Source organism: Salvelinus fontinalis, chromosome 4 (assembly GCF_029448725.1).
Source record: "Salvelinus fontinalis isolate EN_2023a chromosome 4, ASM2944872v1, whole genome shotgun sequence".
In the NCBI taxonomy this organism is placed as follows: domain Eukaryota; kingdom Metazoa; phylum Chordata; class Actinopteri; order Salmoniformes; family Salmonidae; genus Salvelinus; species Salvelinus fontinalis.
This window is the reverse complement of record NC_074668.1, coordinates 47,504,067-47,525,148: the sequence shown is the minus strand read 5'-3', so window position 1 is coordinate 47,525,148 and position 21,082 is coordinate 47,504,067. Positions and strand designations below refer to the sequence as shown.

General features: G+C 43.8%; 1 protein-coding gene across 1 annotated transcript; it reads left to right on the top strand.

Moving 5' to 3' along the window:
• Window positions 1-9,123: 9,123 nt before the first annotated feature.
• On the top strand, window positions 9,124-11,973 carry xbp1 (X-box binding protein 1). The gene is given in 6 exon segments (XM_055920385.1): window positions 9,124-9,483; window positions 9,892-9,988; window positions 10,105-10,221; window positions 10,370-10,450; window positions 10,453-10,536; window positions 10,799-11,973. Coding segments are annotated over 6 exon segments (1,188 nt in total). The 5' UTR covers window positions 9,124-9,262; the 3' UTR covers window positions 11,387-11,973.
• The last annotated feature ends 9,109 nt before the right edge of the window (window positions 11,974-21,082 follow it).

The following is a 21,082-nucleotide window of genomic DNA, read 5'->3' as shown; positions in this document are numbered from 1 at the left end:
ATGGTAAAAAAGAAACAAAAAAAGCTTCTTAGCGAAGAGCAATTTCTTAAGCAAGAATTTAGCTAGGGAGTGGTCTGAGCGGGGAGGGGAAAACAGAAAACTAGCTGTTATTAGCAGAGAGATTTAGAACTCTATTTTTTATTGGTCTAGGAACTAATTTACCACCTGGTGATGTCAACATGCAGGCCAAAACTCTATCCCATTCACTTCTCTTTTTGACCTGCAATGTTGGAGCTTGGAGCTTAAGCATTTCACTGTACCCTGCAATCACATCTGCGACCCTGTACTTGTGACTAATAAACTCATCTAATCAACAATATATACAGTGCCTTCGGAAAGTATTCAGACCCCTTTACTTTTTCCACATTTTGTTATGTTACAGCCTTATTATAAAATATATTGTTTTGTATTCCCTCATCAATCTACACACAATAGCTCATAATGGCAAAGCAAAAACAGGTTATTAGAAATGTTTACTAGTTTAAAAAATAAAAAAACGGAAAAATTACATTTACATAAGTATTCAGACCATTTACTCAGTACTTTGTTGAAGTAGCTTTGGCAGTGAATACAGTATCGAGTCTTCTTGGGTATGACGCTACAAGCTTGGCACACCTTTATTTGGGGAGTTTCTCCCATTCTCCCAGCTGCGTTGCTGCACAGCTATTTTCAGGTCTCTCTGGCTTGGCCACTCAAGGACATTCAGGGACTTGTCCCGAAGCCACTTCTGTGTTGTCTTGGCTGTGTGCTTAGGGTCGTTGTCCTTTTGGAAGGTGAAACTTCAAATCAAATCAAATCAAATGTATTAGTCATATACACATGTTTAGCAGATGTTAATGCAAGTGTAGCGAAATGCTTGTGCTTCTAGTTCCGACCATGCAGTAATATCTAACAAGTAATATAACCTAACAATTTCACAACAACTACCTTATACACACAAGTGTAAAGGAATGAATATGAATATGTACATAAAAATATATGAATGAGTGATGCCCGAACGGCATAGGCAAGATGCAGTAGATGGTATAGAGTACAGTATATACATATGAGAAGAGTAATGTAGGGTATGAAAACATTATATAAAGTGGCATTGTTTAAAGTGGCTAGTGATACATTTAATTACATCAAGATGGCAAGATGCAGTAGATGGTATAGCGTACAGTATATACATATGAGATGAGCAATGTAGGGTATGAAAGCATTATATAAAGTGGCTAGTGATAAATTGATTACATCAATTTTTCCATTATTAAAGTGGCTAGAGTTGAGTCAGTATGTTGGCAGCAGCCACTCAATGTTAGTGATGGCTGTTTAACAGTCTGATAGCCTTGAGATAGAAGCTGTTTTTCAGTCTCTCGGTCCCCGCTTTGATGCACCTGTACTGATCTCGCCTTCTGGATGATAGCGGGGTGAACAGGCAGTGGCTCGAGTGGTTGTTGTCCTTGATGATCTTTTTGGCCTTCCTGTGACATCGGGTGGTGTAGGTGTCCTGGACGGCAGGTAGTTTGCACCCGGTGATGCGTTGTGCAGACCTCACTACCCTCTGGAGAGCCTTACGGTTATGGGTGGAGCAGCTGCTCCAGGCGGTGATACAGCCCAACAGGATGCTCTCGATTGTGCATCTGTAAAAGTTTGTGAGTGTTTTTGGTGACAAGCCGAATTTCTTCAGCCTCCTGAGGTTAAAGAGGCGCTGCTGCGCCTTCTTCACCACGCTGTCTGTGTAGGTGGACCATTTCAGTTTGTCCGTGATGTGTACGCCGAGGAACTTAACCTCTCTAGGGTATGTGGGACGGTAGCGTCTCACCTCGTCAACAGCCAGTGAAACTGCAGGGCACCAAATTCAAAACAACAGAAATCCCATAATTAATATTCCTCAAACATACCTGTATTTTACATCATTTTAAAGATACACTTGTTGTAAATCCAGCCACAGTGTCCGATTTCAAATAGGCTTTACAACGAAAGCAAAACAAACTATTATGTTAGGTGAGTGCCTATTCACAGAAAAATACAGCCATTTTTCCAGCCAAAGAGAGGAGTCACAAAAAGCAGAAATATAGATAAAATGAATCACTAACCTTTGATGATCTTCATCAGATGACACTCATAGGACTTCATGTTACACAATACATGTATGTTTTGTTCGGTAAAGTTCATATTTATATCGAAAAATCTGAGTTTAGGCAGGACGCTACTGTCTCACTTGGCCAAAAGCCAGAGAAAATGCAGAGCGCCAAATTCAAATAAATGACTATAAAAATCAAACTTTCATTAAATCACACATGAAAGATACCAAATTAAAACCTACAAACCAGATTTCCCACTTCCTGGTTGGATGTTTTCTCAGGTTTTTGCCTGCCATATGAGTTATGTTATACACAGAGACATCATTCAAACAGTTTTAGAAAGTTCAGAGTGTTTTCTATCCAAATATATGAATAATATGCATATCCTAGGATCTGGGCCTGAGTAGCAGGCAGTTTACTCTGGGCACGCTTTTCATCCGGACGTGAAAATACTGCCCCCTACCCCAAAGAAGTTAAAACGTTCCACCCTCTCCACTACTGTCCCATCACTGTAGATAGGGGAATGCTCCCTCTGCTGTTTCCTGAAGTCCACGATCATCTCCTTTGTTTTGTTGACATTGAGCGTGAGGTTATTTTCCTGACACCACACTCCAAGGGCCCTCACCTCCTCCCTGTAGGCCGTCTCGTCGTTGTTGGTAATCAAGCCTACCACTGTAGTGTCGTCTGCAAACTTGATGATTGAGTTGGAGGCGTGCATGGCCACGCAGTCGTGGGTGAACAGGGAGTACAGGAGAGGACTGAGAACGCACCCTTGTGGGGACCCAGTGTTGAGGATCAGCGGGGTGGAGATGTTGTTACCTACCTTCACCACCTGGGGGCGGCCCGTCAGGAAGTCCAGGACCCAGTTGCACAGGGCGGGGTCGAGACCCAGGGTCTCGAGTTTAATGACGAGTTTGGAGGGTACTATGGCGTTAAATGCTGAGCTGTAATCGATGAACAGCATTCTTACATCGGTATTCCTCTTGTCCAGATGGGTTAGGGCAGTGTGCAGTGTGATGGCGATTGCGTCGTCTGTGGACCTATTGGGGCGGTAAGCAAATTGGAGTGGGTCTAGGGTGTCAGGTAGGGTGGAGGTGATATGGTCCTTGACTAGTCTCTCAAAGCACTCCATGATGACGGAAGTGAGTGCTACAGGGCGGTAGTCCTTTAGCTCAGTTACCTTAGCTTTCTTGGGAACAGGAACAATGGTGGCCCTCTTGAAGCATGTGGGAACAGCAGACTGAGATAAGGGTTGATTGAATATGTCTGTAAACACACCAGCCAGCTGGTCTGCACATGCTCTGAGGACACGGCAAGGGATGCCATCTGGGCCTGCAGCCTTGTGAGGGTTAACACATTAAAATGTTTTACTAACGTTGGCTACAGTGAAGGAGAGCCCGCAGGTTTTGGTAGCGGTCTGAGGCCCCAGTCTGAGGTCCGGAGCGCTCTGGAGCAGCTTTCAATAAGGATCTCTCTGTACTTTGCTCCTTTCATCTTTGCCTCAATCCTGACTAGTCTCCCAATCCCTGCTGCTGTAAAAATAATCCCCACAGTATGATTCTGCCACCACCATGTTTCACCGTAGGGATGGTGCCAGGATTCCTCCAGACGAGACACTTGGCATTCAGGCCAAAGAGTTCCATCTTGGTTTCATCAGACCAGAGAATCTTGTTTCTCATGGTCTGAGAGTCTTTAGGTGCCTTTTGGGAAACTCCAAGCGGGCTGTCATGTGCCTTTCACTGAGAAGTGGCTTCCGTCTGGCCACTCCACCATAAAGACATTATTGGTCGAGTGCTGCAGAGATGGTTGTTCTTTTGGAAGGCTCTCCCATCTCCACAGAGGAACTCTAGAGCTCTTCCTGACCAAGGCCCTTCTCCCTCGATTGCTCAGTTTGGCCGGGCGGCCAGCTATTGGAAGAGTCTTGATGGTTCCAAACTTATTCCATTTAAGAATGATGGAGGCCACTGTTTTTTGGGGGACCATCAATGCTGCAGAAATATTTTGGTACTGTTCCCCAAATCTTTGCCTCGACACAATCCTGTCTCTGAGCTCTACGAACAATTCCTTCGACCTCATGGCTTGGTTTTTGGTCTGTGGGACCTTATATAGACAGGTGTTACCCTTTCCAAATCAGGTCCAACCAATTTAATATACACTACCAGTCAAAAGTTTGGACACACCTACTCATTCAAGGGTTTTTTATTACTATTTTCTACATTGTAGAATAATAGTGAAGACATCAAAACTATGAAATAACACATGGAATCATGTAGAAACCAAAAAAAGTGTTAAACAAATCTAAATATATTTTAGATTTTAGATTTGTCAAAGTAACCACCCTTTGCCTTGATGACAGCTTTGCACACTCTTGGCATTCTCTCGACTAGCTTCACCTGGAATGCTTATCCAACAGTCTTGAAGGAGTTCCCACTTTTCCCGCTTTTCTTTCGCTCTGCGGTACAACTCATCCCAAACCATCTCGATTGGGATGAGGTCGGGTGATTGTGGAGGCCAGGTCATTTAATGCAGTACTCTATCCCTCTCCAAATAGCCCTTACACAGGCTGGAGTTGTGTTCGGTCATTGACATGTTGAAAAACAAATGATAGTCCCACTAAGCGGAAACCAGATGGGATGGCGTATCACTTCATAATGCTGTGGTAGCCATGCTGGTTAAGTGTGCCTTGAATTCTAAATAAATCACTGACAGTGTAACCAGCAATGCACCTCCACACCATCACACATCCTCCTCCATGCTTCACGGTGGGAACCACCTACTCTGCGTCTCATAAAGACATGGCGGTTGGAACCAAAAATCTCAAATTTGGACTCATCAGACCAAAAGACAGATTTCCACCCGGTCTAATGTCCATTGCTCTTGTTTCTTAACCCAAGTCTCTTTGTCTTATTGGTGTCCTTTAGTAGTGGTTTCTTTGCAGCAATTCGACCATGAAGGTCTGATTCATGCGGTCTCCTCTGAACAGTTGATGTTGAGATGTGTGTGTTACTTGAGCTCTGTGAAGCATTTATTTGGGCTGTAATTTCTGAAGCTGGTAACTAATATACTAATCCTCTGCAGCAGAGGTAACACTGGGTCTTCCTTTCCTGTGGCAGTCCTCATGAGAGCCAGCTTCATCATAGCGCTTGACGGTTTTTGTGACTGCACTTGAAGAAACTTTCAAAATTATTGAACTTTTCGGATCGACTGACCTTCATGTCTTAAAGTAATGATTGACTGTCATTTCTCTTTGCTTATTTGAGCTGTTCTTGCCATAATATGGACTTGGTCTTTTACCAAATAGGGCTATCTTCTGTATACCACCCCTACCTTGTCACAACACACCTGATTGGCTCAAACACACTAAGAAGGAAAGATATTCCACAAATAAATTTTTAACAAGTGTAAGAGAAAAATTACGTATTTACCTGATTTGTTTGATATTAATATTTAACAATTAATACTTAACAAATAGTAAGACATTTCTGTTCTACTAACCCTGTGTTTTTATGGTCTCCACTCTAGCTCCCTGCAGCTAATCTGGGCATATGGTCAAGAATATGTTTTACTAGGGATAGTTTAGGAGTAGAACAATCTCTCATTGTCTCAAAACCATTCTTGCTTCTGGGAGACTAAGCTGGGTGGTGGTTAAAACAACACCAGGTGCAGATAACCACAATATGAACACAAAGTGGTTTATGATGCCCCCGATCTGCATGGGAGGGGTAGAACCAGCAAGACTAAGCATTTTTAGTGTCAGCTAGATAAGAACCAGCATTTCTGAAAAGGGTAGGCTCTCGGTCCAACACTCAACAATGTGGGGTCGACCAGTCTCATTATTGCAATAATTAATCAATGTTAAATAAAGATTGATCGTTTGAATGGCGGTTCAAGTCTCTCTCAGTATATGTGAATTTCCACGACACAAGGTACACCTGTTAATTGAAATGCATTCCAGGTGACTACCTCATGAAGCTGGTTGAGAGAATGCCAAGACTGTGCAAAGCCGTCATCAAGGCAAATGGTGGTTACTTTAAACAATCTCAAATATAAAATATATGTTCATTTGTTTTACACTTTTTTGGTTACTGCAGGATTCCATATGTGTTATTTCATCGTTTTAATATATTCACTATTATTCTACAATGTATAAAAATAATAAAAATAAAGAAAAACCCTGGAATGAGTTGGTACAGTGGCGGATTTAGGTTTAGGTGACATGGGCAGCCACCCAGGGCGGCATCTTGCCGGGGGCGGCACGGGGAGCCCACACCAAAAATGTTGGAATGGTGACATTTGCGCGATCGGTTTTCTATCGCTCATTTGTACGTCATGTCAATGATATCATGTCACGGGGTGTAAAATTTGTAAAATGTGTAAATCAGTCACACTACGAAATGCTACCACATAAACCACAATTCATCCATAATACTGTGAATATATTTTAAAAAATATGGTTTGTGCGAAATTGTTAAGAATAATATAAAACCAGTCTGCACACCACCAAGGTGAATTGGTTTAGTCTTGACTCTTGGTTGATAGTGTTGGAGGATGGGTAATGTATTGATGCTCGAGTGCCAAATCAACAAAAATGTGTTTCTATTTGTCTTTGGTACTTCTTTTTGATATGTATGTGTCACGACTTCCACCAAAAGTAGTTCCTCTCCCTGTTCGGCGGTGCTCGGCGTTTGGCGTCGCCGGTCTACTAGCCATCACCGATCCATGTTTCCTTTTACGTTTGTTTTGTCTTTGGTTCATTCACACCTGGTTTTCATTTGCTTTAATTTCTGTGTGTATATTTACCCCTGTTTCCCCACTTAGGTTTGTGTGGGATTATTTTTCTTGTTGCTTGTGGAGGCTTTCCTCAGTGTATTTCGCGTGTGGTTATTATAGTAAGGTGCGTTGTGTTTTTGCGCCTTACGGGAGTACTGTTAGTTCCCATTGTCTTGGGCGTTGTTTTGGGGTATTGTACTGTACCGTGTTTTTGACTTGCCCTTATTAAAATATACGCTACACTGACATCTCCGCTCTCCTGCGTTTGACTCCTCACCTACCTTCAGTGCGTAACGCAACAATGAGTTTTATTTTTGTATATATTTTTATATTTATATAGTTTTAAATGTTCTGATTATGTATTTGTGTAGTTCCAAATGTCTGAATAAAAATTACAGTTAGTGCAGAATGGGGCTTTGTTATTTTGTTGTCGGGGGGGGCAGCATCCCGGAGTCACCTCTTCACTTGAGGACTTGTGAGGCATCTGTTTCTCAAACTAGACACTCTAATGCACTTGTCCTCTTGCTCAGTTGTGCACCGGGGCCTCCCACTCCTCTTTCTATTCTGGTTAGGGCCAGTTTGCGCTGTTCTGTGAAGGGAGTAGTACACAGCGTTGTACGAGATCTTCAGTTTTTTGGCAATTTCTTGCATGGAATAGCCTTAATTTCTCAGAACAAGAATAGACTGACGAGTTTATTTGTTTCTCGACATTTTGAGCCTGTACTCGAACCCACAAATGCTGATGCTCCAGATATTCAACTAGTCTAAAGAAGGCCCGTTTTATTGGTTATTTAACAGTTTACAACTGTGCTAACATAATCGCAAAAGGGTTTTCTAATGATCAATTAGCCTTTTAAAATGATAAACTTGGATTAGCACAACGTGCCATTGGAACACAGGAGTGATGGTTGTTGCTGATTATGGGCCTCTGTACGCGTATGTAGATATTCCATTAAAAATCAGCCGTTTCCAGCTACAATAGTCATTTACAACATTAACAATGTCTATACTGTATTTCTGATCAATTTGATGTTATTTTAATGGACAAAAAATGTGCTTTTCTTTCAAAAACAAGGACATTTCTAAGTGACCCCAAACTTTTGAACGGTAGTGTATGTCCAAACTGTTCACTGGTACTGTATATAAAACTGGATTCCAAGCCACACCATTGAAGAAATGTGAATAAGGTATGGGGAATAATAAAACATAAACAACTAATAATAATCCATATGAATTCTCCCAGTAGGATACATGATGAAAATCCCATAAATCACAAGCTACAAAACAGTTATTTTCCATTAGACCTGAAAGTTATCCACTATGAGTGAGACGGATGCCAGATGTGCAATGGCAGGGACATAACCAAAATTCAATATGGATTTGCAAACGGTATTGACTATTGAGCGGTGAGGACAAAATTAATGGGGGGATTGTAGTGGCAAGGTGAAAACAACTGAATCTCCTGCAATGACTATTCTATAAAGAACCTGTACAATAGTCCATCGTAATATAGTCTTCTTTTACAACTGTAATTGTAAGCTAGTGTACATCTTTGGAGGTCAACAGATTATTGTCCTACATGTTAGAATACAAGCAATGGTGTAAAGTACTTAAGTAAAAATATTTTAAAGTACTACTTAAGTAATTTTTGGGGGTATCTGTACTTTACTAATTATATTTTTGACAACTTTCACTTCACTACATCCCGAAAGCAAATAATGTACTTTTTACTCCTTACATTTTCCCTGACAACCAAAAGTACTCTTTACATTTGACTGAAAAAATTGAAATTGTTTATACTTTTACTTTTGATACTTAAGTACATTTTAGTAATTCCATTTACTTTTGATACTTAAGTATATTTAAAACCAAATACTTTTAGACTTTTACTCAAGTAGTAGTTTACTGGGCGACTTTCACTTTTACTATTTTCTATTAAGGTATCTTTACTTTTACTCAAGTATGACATTTGAGTACTTTTTCCACCACTGAATACAAGTACGTCTACTGTATGGGTATTTTGAGAACTAAAGTTAATTTAAGTAATAACCCAGGGTGAATAACCTCAATACTTTTGGCTCTAAGTATTTTTGCTGCGAAGTTTAAATGGGTCGGGTTTGTTATTTGTGCCAAGCGTAGGTTAGACGGGAAATTACACCTCCATGAACAAGAGGCAGGCATTTTACTGCGAACGCAGGGTGAAAGTTGAATGTAAATTGCATGAGCCCTGTAGCCAATCATAGAGCATACTGTGAAAGCATTACAGTCTCTTTCAGCCTATCAGATTTCACCACGCCTGTAGAAATAGATTGGAAGCGGAACTCCTTTTTTATATTTGAGCATTGACAGGGATAGAAAGACCTAAAGAAACCTAAGGTTTCTTTGAAGATACCCCAATATTTCTGAAGTCTATAAGGATACATAATATGGTCGTGGGGACAGCGGGACATAAAGTCCTCTTGATATCTGGGCAACAGAATGGCTCTTCTAGCTCAACACAGGGCTACAGCCGGTCATTTTCTGTCGTTTTGCCGTCACAAAACCAAGCGAATTCGTCAGATTCCGACTCAAATTCGACAACTGGGCCACCCCTGAGAAAAAGACAGAGACTCACTCATTTGAGTCCAGAAGAAAAGCAACTTCGCAGGTTAGTTTCATGAATGGACAATTTGGTGTATTTAGTTGTAACGTTATTCTCATGGCTATATAAATGAATGGCTACTCCTTACGCCACACAAATGGACAGATTTCCATGAATGGCATCGATGTCTTTCCAATAACTGTGCTAAGAATAAATCCTGCACATTCAAAATTAGACTATGGTAGATGTACCTTTTTTAATTCGGCGAATCGGACTGTCATGTTACCCGGCTTCGCATATCAACAGATTTGAGTAGCAGCCTATTGGTCCCACCCAGTTTTGTATATTTGGATCCTGTTCTGCCTGCATGACAGGAACATGGCGGCTGATTGTGCAATAACCAAGAACGCTATCACATTCCTGTCAGTCATCTTGCTTTGTCAGCAATTTCAAAGAATAATATTTAATCTTCAGGAAACTCAAGAACAGAGTTGCAGCCCAAACGGCCAGAGACAGAAAAAAAGCCAAAATGGGTGAGCTTGAAGAGCAAGTTCTGGTGTTGGAACTGGAGGTAAATAAATTCTGTCCATAAATTGTCATGGTGTTAATGACTGCTATTTATTGCTGTTATTCCTGAACTGACTAAGGTGTTAAAATGCAAATTCTAAGTTTCTCTCTCGTCTCTAGAACCAGAAACTTCACGTTGAAAACAGGCTGTTACGGCAAAATATGTGCGGTATGGTGAACGAGAACAAGGAACTGAGACAGAGGCTGGGGTTGGACACCCTTGAGGCCAAAGAGAATGTAAGCAGATTTGAATTACTGGTAATGCAGAAGATTGTGTGTGTGGGGGTGGGTGTGACAGTTGCGCCATCTGGTTGTCAGAGCCAATTAGTTTATAATGGCTAATTCTTCACTCCTTTCCCATCCCATACCCCCCCCCCCCCCCCAGGCTCAGGTGTTGGAGTCCAATGGGATTGATGCAGGTTTGGGGATCGGGTCTTCTGAGTCTGCAGTACTCAGGCTATGTGTGCCTCTGCAGCAGGTGCAGGCCCAGCAATTCTCAAATCTGAAGATTTCCCAATGGATACAGATAGTCCTGACTCTTCAGACTCTGAGGTGAGACATGTCAAAAATGGTGTAGACCACTATGGTCTGCTACAGCTAATGCATGGCCACTTTAATGAGAGCTATGGATAAGGGCTTTATCAAATGGAGATGAACATTTGACACTTTATAGTCATTGTTTGGCTTCATTTAGTCTAGTCCATTTTCCAGTAGCTCAAAGTGCTTTTATAATGCTCATCTTGCCTATTGGTAAGTTCCAGTTTTGCCCTTCCCTGTTCAGAGTTGTAACCTGCTCGCTCCCTCTCCCCTCCAGTCTGATATCTTGCTGGACATTCTTGACATCCTTCACCCAGAGCTGTTCCTCAGGGAGTGTGGTGAGCAGGAGATCCAGGAGCAGGCGGTGCTGCTGGTCGGAGGGGGGGGTGGAGTACCTGCCCCCTCACCTGCAGCTCTGGGGGCCACACCAGTTAAGCTGGAGGCCCTTAATGAACTGATCCACTTTGACCACATCTACACCAAGCCTGTGGAGGTGGTGTGTGTCCTCGGGCAGCAGGAAGTGAATCATGAGGAGAGTGTGACAGGGATGAAGGTGGAGGCGGTTGAGGTCTTCTCTGTGGCCGATGATGTTGCCGTGTGTGTCAAAGATGAGCTGGACGAAGTGGTCATCATCCCTAAAAGTCATGGGGTGCTGGATGACTTCCTGTCTGTGGCCTCGCTGACCTCTGACCTGGCCACGGGCAGCCTAGAGAAGACTGGCGCCTACCTGATGGACGCCTACAGCGACTCCGGATACGAGCGGTCCCCTTCCCCCATCAGCGACATGTCATCCACCCTCTGCTCAGAGGGGTCCTGGGATGACGTGTTCGCCAACGAACTGTTCCCCCAGTTGATCAGTGTCTGATCTGATTCTGACCATCTCATTGGCCCAATTAATCAATGATCCAACCTATTATGAACTCACTGCTATTTAGTGTAGTGTTAAGTGAATAGAGTACATTATGCTTTATATTGATAGGCTGTCCCAGCAGTGCCGATTACCAATGGCAATACATCATAAACTGATCAGTGACAAGGCTAGCTAGCGTGTACCTCATCTTGGGGGTTCAAACCAAAGTTAATCTCCTTTTTATAGCAGGTCTGTAGGATTTCGCGATCCTGCATTGGCTTGTGGGAGATGGAGTTAATGACACCTTAATTTGACGTCACTAATTGACAGCTAGTGGTTTGTAAGGTTGCTTTAAATCTTTCCACTCATTGTTGGAGTTCAGGAGAAATTCAATGGATGACATATCCAGTATTTCTTAAAGTTATATTTTGCTCTGGGACTGACTGTTTTAAAAGACAAATGTATTTATTTGTGTATTCTGCTCCGGAGTCTTCTGTATGTAATCTGTTTCTGTATGTATAAAGGCCTTTACCTCCTGTATAATTTTGTTAAACACTCTCCTTGTAGATTGAAATTACTGCATTAAAAAACTTTGCATTGCATCTTCTTGGTTTCACTGGCTCTTAGTTTTACAGATCAGGTGTTTGATCAGAGGGTAGGTGGGGAATACACCCTCAGACAGTGCAAGCCTGGGTCTCTTGAATATATTTTTAATGTGGTGTGTCAATTACATTCTACATGGTATGCCTACAATATACAATTGGCCAAAAGTTCAAGCGTTTAGTTCCAATTGCTTTCTCCAAGGAGCCAACATTTTGCTTCAAGCCTCAAAGGCCGTATAGGAAATGCAAAGCAAGAAATGTGGCCTCACTAGAGGTCCTCTCAAAGTGTGACTTGAGCAAGAAGTTTCTAAACTCAAATGTAAAATGCAGGCCTTGAGGCCTTCCCTCTGGGCACACTGACTCAATGTTTCCATTTCAATGAACCAACATTGAATTGACATCTGTGCCCAGTGGTTTTGCTTTTCTTCAGACCATCTGTCAGCTTGTTTTAAAATAACTAGCAAGGCATTTTCATGTCTTCAAGGTAAATATCCAATTGCCACCTGGACCCAGTGTTTTCTTCTAGAGCAGATAAGATGGCAGAAGTAGAGTTTAGAGCTGAATGGTTACATGTCACTGATCTCAGACTAAGGTCAGATAAGGCTTAAGGGAAGCCATGTGAAACAAATGTTTGCATTCTTGCACATGTACACACACACACAAAGACACCTATTACATAACTAAGAACATGGAGGTACCTGAGACACGGATTTTCACTGGGATTTATCCTAACAGGGTCAGTCTGGCCTTGTTTTTTTCTTCTGATTCCTAGAATAATAAGCTGTTAGGGTGACATCTCACAAGGTCTTTCAGTCCTCTGTGTGCTGTCTTTTGGTGTGTCAGTATTTGTGCTGCTATGCTTAGATGGGAGAGGAGACAACACCCTTTGAAAGCAGCCTGGTCTCATAGACTAGACGTAACATAGTAAACAAATCCGGGACAATCAACTTGGTATATGGTAAAAATTAAAGTCGGGTGGATGAGTGGGCATATAATGCAAATGTCTAAAAAACACAAATGTTGGACAACTAGCATTTTAGCTAATTAGCAACTTTGCAATTAATTAGCATGTTAGCTAACCTTAAACCTTTTAGTTGACCTTTCCCTTAACGCTTTAACCTAACTCCTAACCCATAACCCTAGCCTAGCAAACATAGCACACGTTTTTACAAAATCGTAACATATTGTACGTTTTGCAAATTCGTAATATAATACGAACTGTAATTCGTAACATATCATACGAAATGGGTCATGGACATCCACAAACTAATACATACCATAAGAAACGGAACATATCATAGTAAATGGAGTGTCACAGATTTACGTACACATTTGTACAAAAGGCGCTTAGACCAGGTTGTCGAAAGTCCTGGGGACGTGAAAAGTATGCCCTATTATTATGTATCGAGGGTCCGCCTGTTACTTGTTCAGAATAGAGCCCTATCACTGTACTAGCTGATTAGATCAGCTACTCAAATACACTAATGATGTAATTGATCTTAACTCTTTAGTGTCTGTCTCTCACTGTCTGTTTGCTTTGTCTCCTGCTGCTTGTGATCGAGTATAGATCAGGGAGGGGACTGGTTAAACAACAACAGTGTAGCACCCGCTTGTCTTGGGTCAGTTCTGCATCTGATTTGCATAAGCATTTCCCCCAAGGTTAGGATTTGTGGGCAAATTCATCCTAGATCTGCACCTGTAGGGGCATATTCACCTTGTGGGTTAACAACAACACTGGTACTATAAAGAGGCAGACGTTTAGAAAATGTCATTTATAGCAAGGGTAATTTATTTTTCAGAACGTTGTCCATTTTGTACTTTTCCTTTTCCTTACTAGGCTGCAGTGTGTGGAACCACTAGTGGTGCTTTTGCCACGTAGTGACTGTGAACTTCTTCTGAAGAGTGTGGTTAGCAGCAGAGGCAGAGCACATTTCCCCTCTCCTACTCTCAACCACAACAGAGAATAAAACTAGCTCACAGCTGTTCTACTGAAACCAAAGGTAAAAATAAAAAAAAACTAACAATTCTCGCTTTCATTAAAATGTTACTGTGGTGAAATCAGTTGTTGACAGCCTGAATGTTTGACTGTTACTGTAAATAACAACAATATGTCACGGCCATGTTTAGCAAGACAACGACAAGTTGGTTTAAGCAGAACTAGGGTTGTTTTGTATTCTTCCTTATGTGCTCTGATGTCCCCATGTTCTGTAAAATTGAATTCAACACAACACACATGGAAGATACTGCTACCAGCTTACAACAGGGTTAGTTTTTAATGGTTAGCCTTTTGTGGAGACTTTAAAGACCAGGTGGACCTCAGGACCTCTGTGTCTTTCAGTGTACAGTATGATGTCACACAGCGCTGGATGTTAAAGGTCACGCTTAAATTAGAGGCCTACCAATTTGACTTGTTAATATGACACTGTTGTCACCTTTGCTTGGGTTTGGATAAATCCTACAGTAGGGCTCATTGTGTGTGTGTGTGTGTGTGTGTGTGTGTGTGTGTGTGTGTGTGTGTGTGTGTGCGTGCGTGCGCGCGTGCGTGCGCGCGTGCGCACGTGCGTGCGTGCGTACGCGCTAGGTCTACACACCATGGGCAGCTGCCTGGCTAGGGTAAACGACCTTCTTCATTCTCCATGGTGAGCGTTCAAGATCCAATACCTTCTTTAGGCAACAATTTCAAACAGCTTTTCAGAGTGTGGTCTAATAGAAAACATTTGTCTAAGAACAGCAGTGAGAGCGGTAGAGCTTTTATCCCCTTCACCGCAGCTGCAGAAAAGCTTCAGAGAGGATTGAGGAAGTGAAGTTGTTTTGCCTTACTCGTAGCAAGGGTTTCCCAAAAATGAGACGGAAGAGGAAGAATAGGGTTTTCTCCGAATCAGAGAGGAAGAACAGGTTTTCACCAAGTCAGAGGGGGAGATCAAACAGAGAGGCTAATTATTTAAAACTGGGCCAGAAAGCCTGGGGAGGGAGAAAAATCACGTGACACTAAGGCCCCCATGTGAGTGGTGGTGTGTGTGTGTGCGCGCGTGCACGTGTGTGTGCGCGCGTGCACGTGCGCGTGTGTGTTGACGAGTTGGCAGACTCCCCAGCCCCTTCACCAAAAACAGCAACAATAAGAGCCCCTTATGCACTGTTACCCCTGGCAACAATGAGACCTCTCACTGTCTTGACTGCTATTTCTAATCAGTGTCATTAGGCAAGGCAAACCACCACACAGGGAAGGAAATCAATTCATAGTTGAAACATGATCACATACTGAGACGTTTGTCATATTGTTTTGTATAGCGTCCATAATGGTTGAACAAAACCCTCATGGTATATTATCATCAACAACAAGGAAACAACAAGGAAACAATATTATCACTCGGTGGGTGTGGTATGGTGAGGGTAAAAACAGTCACTCAGAGGCACCACACATTTGAATATAGGAAATGTGTTATGTATTTTGAGCTGACAAATCAAATGTCATGACATGAAAGTACTGTATGTGCTGTATGTGCTGTAGGTGCTTGACAAATGAACCTGCTTCTCTAAGTATTAGCGCTGTTTCACATGAGAGAGCTAATGCATTATGATTCAAGTAAAAGTGAGTCGCCCAGTAAAATATTACTTGAGTAAAAATCTAAAAGTATTTGGTTTTAAATATAGTTAAGTATCAAAAGTAAATGGAATTGCTCAAATGTACTTAAGTGTCAAATTCCTTATATTAAGCAAACTAGCTGGCACAATTTTCTTGTTTTTTTTATTGATGGATAGCCAGAGGAATATTTTAACACTCAGACATAATTTACAAACGAAACATTTGTGTTAATTGAGTCCGCCAGATCAGAGGCAGTAGGGATGACCAGGGATGTTCTCTTGATAAGTGTGTGAATTAGAACATTTTCCTGTCAAAATCTAACGAGTACTTTTGGGTTTAAGGGAAAATGTATGGAGTAAAAAGTACATTATTTTCTTTAGGAATGTAGTGAAGTAAAAGTTGGCAAAAATCAAAATAGTAAAGTACAGATACCCCCAAAAACGATTGAAGTAGTATTTTCACCAATGAGAAACAGTAAATACCTGAGGACAGAAAAGTAGGAAAAATATAGGGGGAGAATGAGAGAGATAAAGAAGGAGAAGAAGAGAGAGAGAGGGGGGAGGTAGAGAGAAAGATGGAATGAGAGAGAATGATTCATTAGAATACATACTTTTATTGGGTCATAACAACCTCCTCCAGCCTCTTAATGTAACAGTTAATAAATAAAAGCTGTGACTGGCGAGCTATGCATGAGCGAGCACATTGATGTCACCAATAGAGTGGAGAGGAGGAGGAGGAGCTTCGTGAACCCTTTGTGTCCGGAAGTAATTAGGCCATTCATTGCAGCCATTGGCGCTCTGTAGAGTTGCTATTTTCTCGTGTTAATTAACTCGAGACATTTTTATATTACTCATTATACTAAGAAAGTCCGATTTAATCAAAAAATACGAGAGTCAGGTTAAAAATGTTAAAAATGTTGAAGGTACAAGACTGTGTACATATCTGGCTGTGTTGGCAAAATCACTACATAGCCCATCGAGCCAAGCGGGGAGAGGCTACCCATTGTCACAGTTCCAAGACAAGTTAGAAATGTCCAGCTAACCCTAAGTCAATAACGCCGGTGGATATCAAAACTGAACGTCTCACGACACGACATAGCTCGAATCAGTCATGGCTATTCAACAAAACAATAAATAATTTGAAAGTTTCTTTACAGCGAATGTCATAGTTACATGATTGTTTAACTAGGAAATGAATGATAGGATATAGCCGGGAGCATATGAGCACTAGGCTAACTCAGTACAGTTATTGTAGTTATGTTTCACTATATTGGATCACTCAAATATATTGATATAACTCCGCAGCGGAGGGATACATCCGAAGTGAGGATTTACACATTTACTCCTGTTTACACCTATGTCACGGCTGAGGTCCGCCCCATATATAGACCCCATGGCCGCGACACACGTTCTCTTTCATTTTCTCGGCGGACGTCCGTTTGGTTTGAGGTACAAACTTTCTGAACTTCGCTTGGTAAGTCACTGGTAAGTGTAATATCTTGCGTGGAAGTATACTCACTGGAGTTTGCAGCCTGGAACAGCTGGCCCCATGGCCAGCCCCTCCTCTTGAGTGCTCCACTCGCTACGTGCGGTTTATCTGTTATCTGTATCTTCCACCCGTGGTTTGTCGTACTTGTGTTTCGTTAGTGTTACACTACGACTCCGTGTGCATATATTGGTGGCTCTTGCTGCCACAAACTGTATTTACCTTACACAACTTGCCGACTGGCTTGTTCTATGTGTGTGTGTTGTGAATTGCTTTAACATGCTGCTCATCGCTTCTCTGTAAATTATCCTGCAGGGTTTTGTCTTTTTATTTCCCCCGCAGTGTGAGTATCGTGGTGGGCTTTCCACTACCTTGAGACATTATCTTTGGAGTTCCTTAATGGCCGTTACTCAGTTTTTACTGCTTGGATATTAAACCGGTAGGTATTATTGAAGTTGGTGTAAAACTAAAATCTAATAAATCAAATCCATTACCTGATTGCTGTTTTTTTGTCTACCTGTTTTTCCCATAGGGGTCTTCCCCTTTGTTTGCAGAGGTACTGGGTAATTTATCCCTCACCGGGTTCCTATTCCTCCAAGCAGGTCACGACATAAGCTCTCCCAGGGTGTCGGACCCCTGCTCCGTGGCCTTGTTGGCTTGGCTGAGCTTATGGCTTCCCTTTGTGACAGGTGTGACGGTGTCATCTGTCACCACCATAGGGACGTGCCTGGGGGACACCGGCGCTCGGGGCACCAGAGGAGAGGCGGGCCCCGGCAGGACCCCAGTCACACCCTTCCCCGGCCTCGGCTGCTTCTCCCGGCCTCAAAGGGCAACATGGGAGGAGGGTGCGGAGTCTCCCTGGGTGTTGTCTACAATGCTCTGGCACCGGTGGCCAACCCCCTGAAGAAAACCCTGCGGCTGGAGATCTCCTCACTCCTGGACAAGGGTGCCATACGCAGGATCGAGACATCAGAACGGCTAGGTGGGTTCTACTCCACTTATTTTGTGATCTCAAAAAGAGATGGAGGGTTTTGACCGATTCTGGACACCCGCAACTGTGTCCAGGGACCAGTGGTTTGTGACGCTGGACCTGAGGGATGCGTGCTTCCATGTTCCTGTTCACCCAGCTCATTGGCAGTACCTCTGATTTGCTTTCGAAGGGACAGCTTACGAGTTCATGGTTCTTCCCTTCGGCCTCTCCTTGGCACCCCGCATTTTCACAAAGTGCGTGGACACTGTCCCGGCACCTCTCACGTGCAGAGGATTGTCGATCCTCAATTGGACAATTGGCTATTTGTGCCTCAACCAGGACCCATGTCCTGTCAGACAGAGACATGCTCCTGATCCACATCGGAGGGTGGCCTTTATTGGCATGGAACCGGACTCAGTCCTCATGAGAGCACACCTGCCCACCAGAAGGGTTCAGGTGATCTTATCTTGCCTCAACCATTTTTGGCAGTGGCGGGTGGTATACGCCCTAACCTGCCAACGCCTGTTGGGCTTGCTGACGGCGGCCTCGTTGCTGATTCCCCTGGGCCTGCTCCATCTCCAGCCTCTTCAACGGTGATTCAACACCCATCAGCTGCATCCGAAGCGCCACCGTCACCACCAGCTGCGGGCGACTCCTTTCTCTCAGGTGGGGCGGAGATGCTGAGGATGTGCCGCAGGGAGCTGGTCAGCATAGACCAAGGGCAGGTCGGCCAGTGGCTGTTGGCTACCCCCTTAGAGCGGCAGGTACATCAATATACTAGAGCTCCGAGCTGTATTACTGGCCCTGCGGTCTTTCCTTCCACATCTGAAAGGAAGAAATGTCCTAGTGAAAATGGACAACACCACAGTGCTGGCTTAGATCAACCATCAGGGTGGACTGAGGTCCCACTGAAACTATTTTATATCATGGGAGCTCCTTATCTGGGCTCAGGGACGTCTAGCATCTCTACGTGCAGCGCACAAACCTGACATCCTGAGTGTGGCAGCGGATATGCTCTTGAGGGAGGGCCCGCCACCTTGGGACTGGAGCCTACATCCCCAGGTGGTGCAGCACCTGTGGGACAAGTTCGGGAGGGCTCAGGTGAACCTGTTTGCCTCCCTGGACAATGCACACTGCCCCCTGTGGTACTCCATGTCTGAGCCACCAGGGCCTCTGGGCTTGGATGCACTGGCTCGTGATTGGCCAGGCCTGGAGCTTTACGCATTCCCCTCTTCTTCACTGATCCAGGCTGTGCTGGACAGGACCAGGATGGCAGAGCATCGTCTGCTCCTGGTGGCCCTATACTCGCCCAGACGACCCTGGTTTAGCCTTCTCCTGTCCCTGTTGTCCGGGACACCTTGGCAACTTCCCCTGAAACTGGACTTGCTGTCTCAGGCCGGGGGAACTCTGTGGCATCCGAGGCCGCACCGCCTCAGTCTGTGGGCTTGGTCACTGAACGGCACCAATGGTCCATGTTAGGGCTACAGGAGGGTGTAATGAACACCATGCAGAGCGCAAGGGCGACAGTTCTGCTCTTGGTGTACTGGTATTGAGGTTGTGCCTGAGTCATGCGTGGTGCAGTATGTCCTCCAATACATGCAGTCTCGCTTGGATGAGGGCTTGGCAGCCTCTAAACTGAGAAAGCATTTGGCTGCAATTTCTGCCTGCCATGTGGGTTGGATGGACAGGCCAATGGGCGTCATCTCTTGGTCTCCAGGTTTATGAAGGGGGTTCGTCGTCTGCGTCCAGCTAGGACCCGCTCAATGGCGAGCTGTGATCTGGATGTGGTCTTGGCAGCTTTGACAAAGCCGCCTTTCGAACCGTTGGAGTCTGCCTCCCTGAAACACCTCTCTATGAAGATTGCCTTCTTGGTAGCAATTACTTCCACGAAGAGGGTGGATGAGCGCCATGCTCTTTCGGTAAGTTCTGAGTGCTACCGGATGAACCGGTATTATATCTCTCCGCCCCAACCCTTCATTCCTCCCGAAGGTTCTGTCAGACAGGCATGTGAACATCCCTTTAATCCTGTCTGCTTACAACCCTCCGGCAGTGGCGGGAGAGTCTGGGCCTCCCTCAGGCTTGCTGTGCCCTGTGAGGGCACTGGCTGCCTATGTGGAGCGGACACGGTCAGTGAGAACAACAGACCAGTTCTTTGTATGCCATGGTGAGAGAGTCCTGGGGGCTGGGCTATCAAAGCAGAGGCTCTCTCACTGGATCGTGGACACGATTACGACAGCATACCACCTGGCTGGCATGCCAGTGCTCGGATCTGTGGTTGCACATTCAACATGGGGTGTGGCTGCGTCCTGGGCTCTACTGAGAAGAGTGCCCCTTGCTGATATCTGTGCTGCGGCCAGCTGGGCTTCCTCTTGCACCTTTTGCTAAGTACTATCGGGTAAATGTGGCACCTCCCTGTGCGGTTGGTTCTGCCTGGCCGGGTCCCTCTAGCACCGACTAATCTGGTACAGGTATACCAATATATTGGAGTGATCCAATATAGTGAAACATAACAACGGTTACGTATGTAACCACGGTTATGTGAGCTATATGGATCAATCCAATCCTCTACGCTGCTAGAGGCACCTCAAAAATGTATGTAGAGAACGTGTGTCACGGCCATGGGATCTATACAGTGGGTCAAAAAAGTATTTAGTCAGCCACCAATTGTGCAAGTTCTAACACTTAAAAAGATGAGAGAGGCCTGTAATTTTCATCATAGGTACACTACAACTATGACAGACAAAATGAGAAGAAAAAAAATCCAGAAAATCACATTGTAGGATTTTTAATGAATTTATTTGCAAATTATGGTGGAAAATAAGTATTTGGTCAATAACAAAAGTTTATCTCAATACTTTGTTATATACCCTTTGTTGGCAATGACAGAGGTCAAACGTTTTCTGTAAGTTTTCACAAGGTTTTCACACACTGTTGCTGGTATTTTGGCCCATTCCTCCATGCAGATCTCCTCTAAAGCAGTGATGGTTTGGGGCTGTTGCTGGGCAACACGGACTTTCAACTCCCTCCAAAGATTTTCTATGGGGTTGAGATCTGGAGACTGGCTAGGTCAC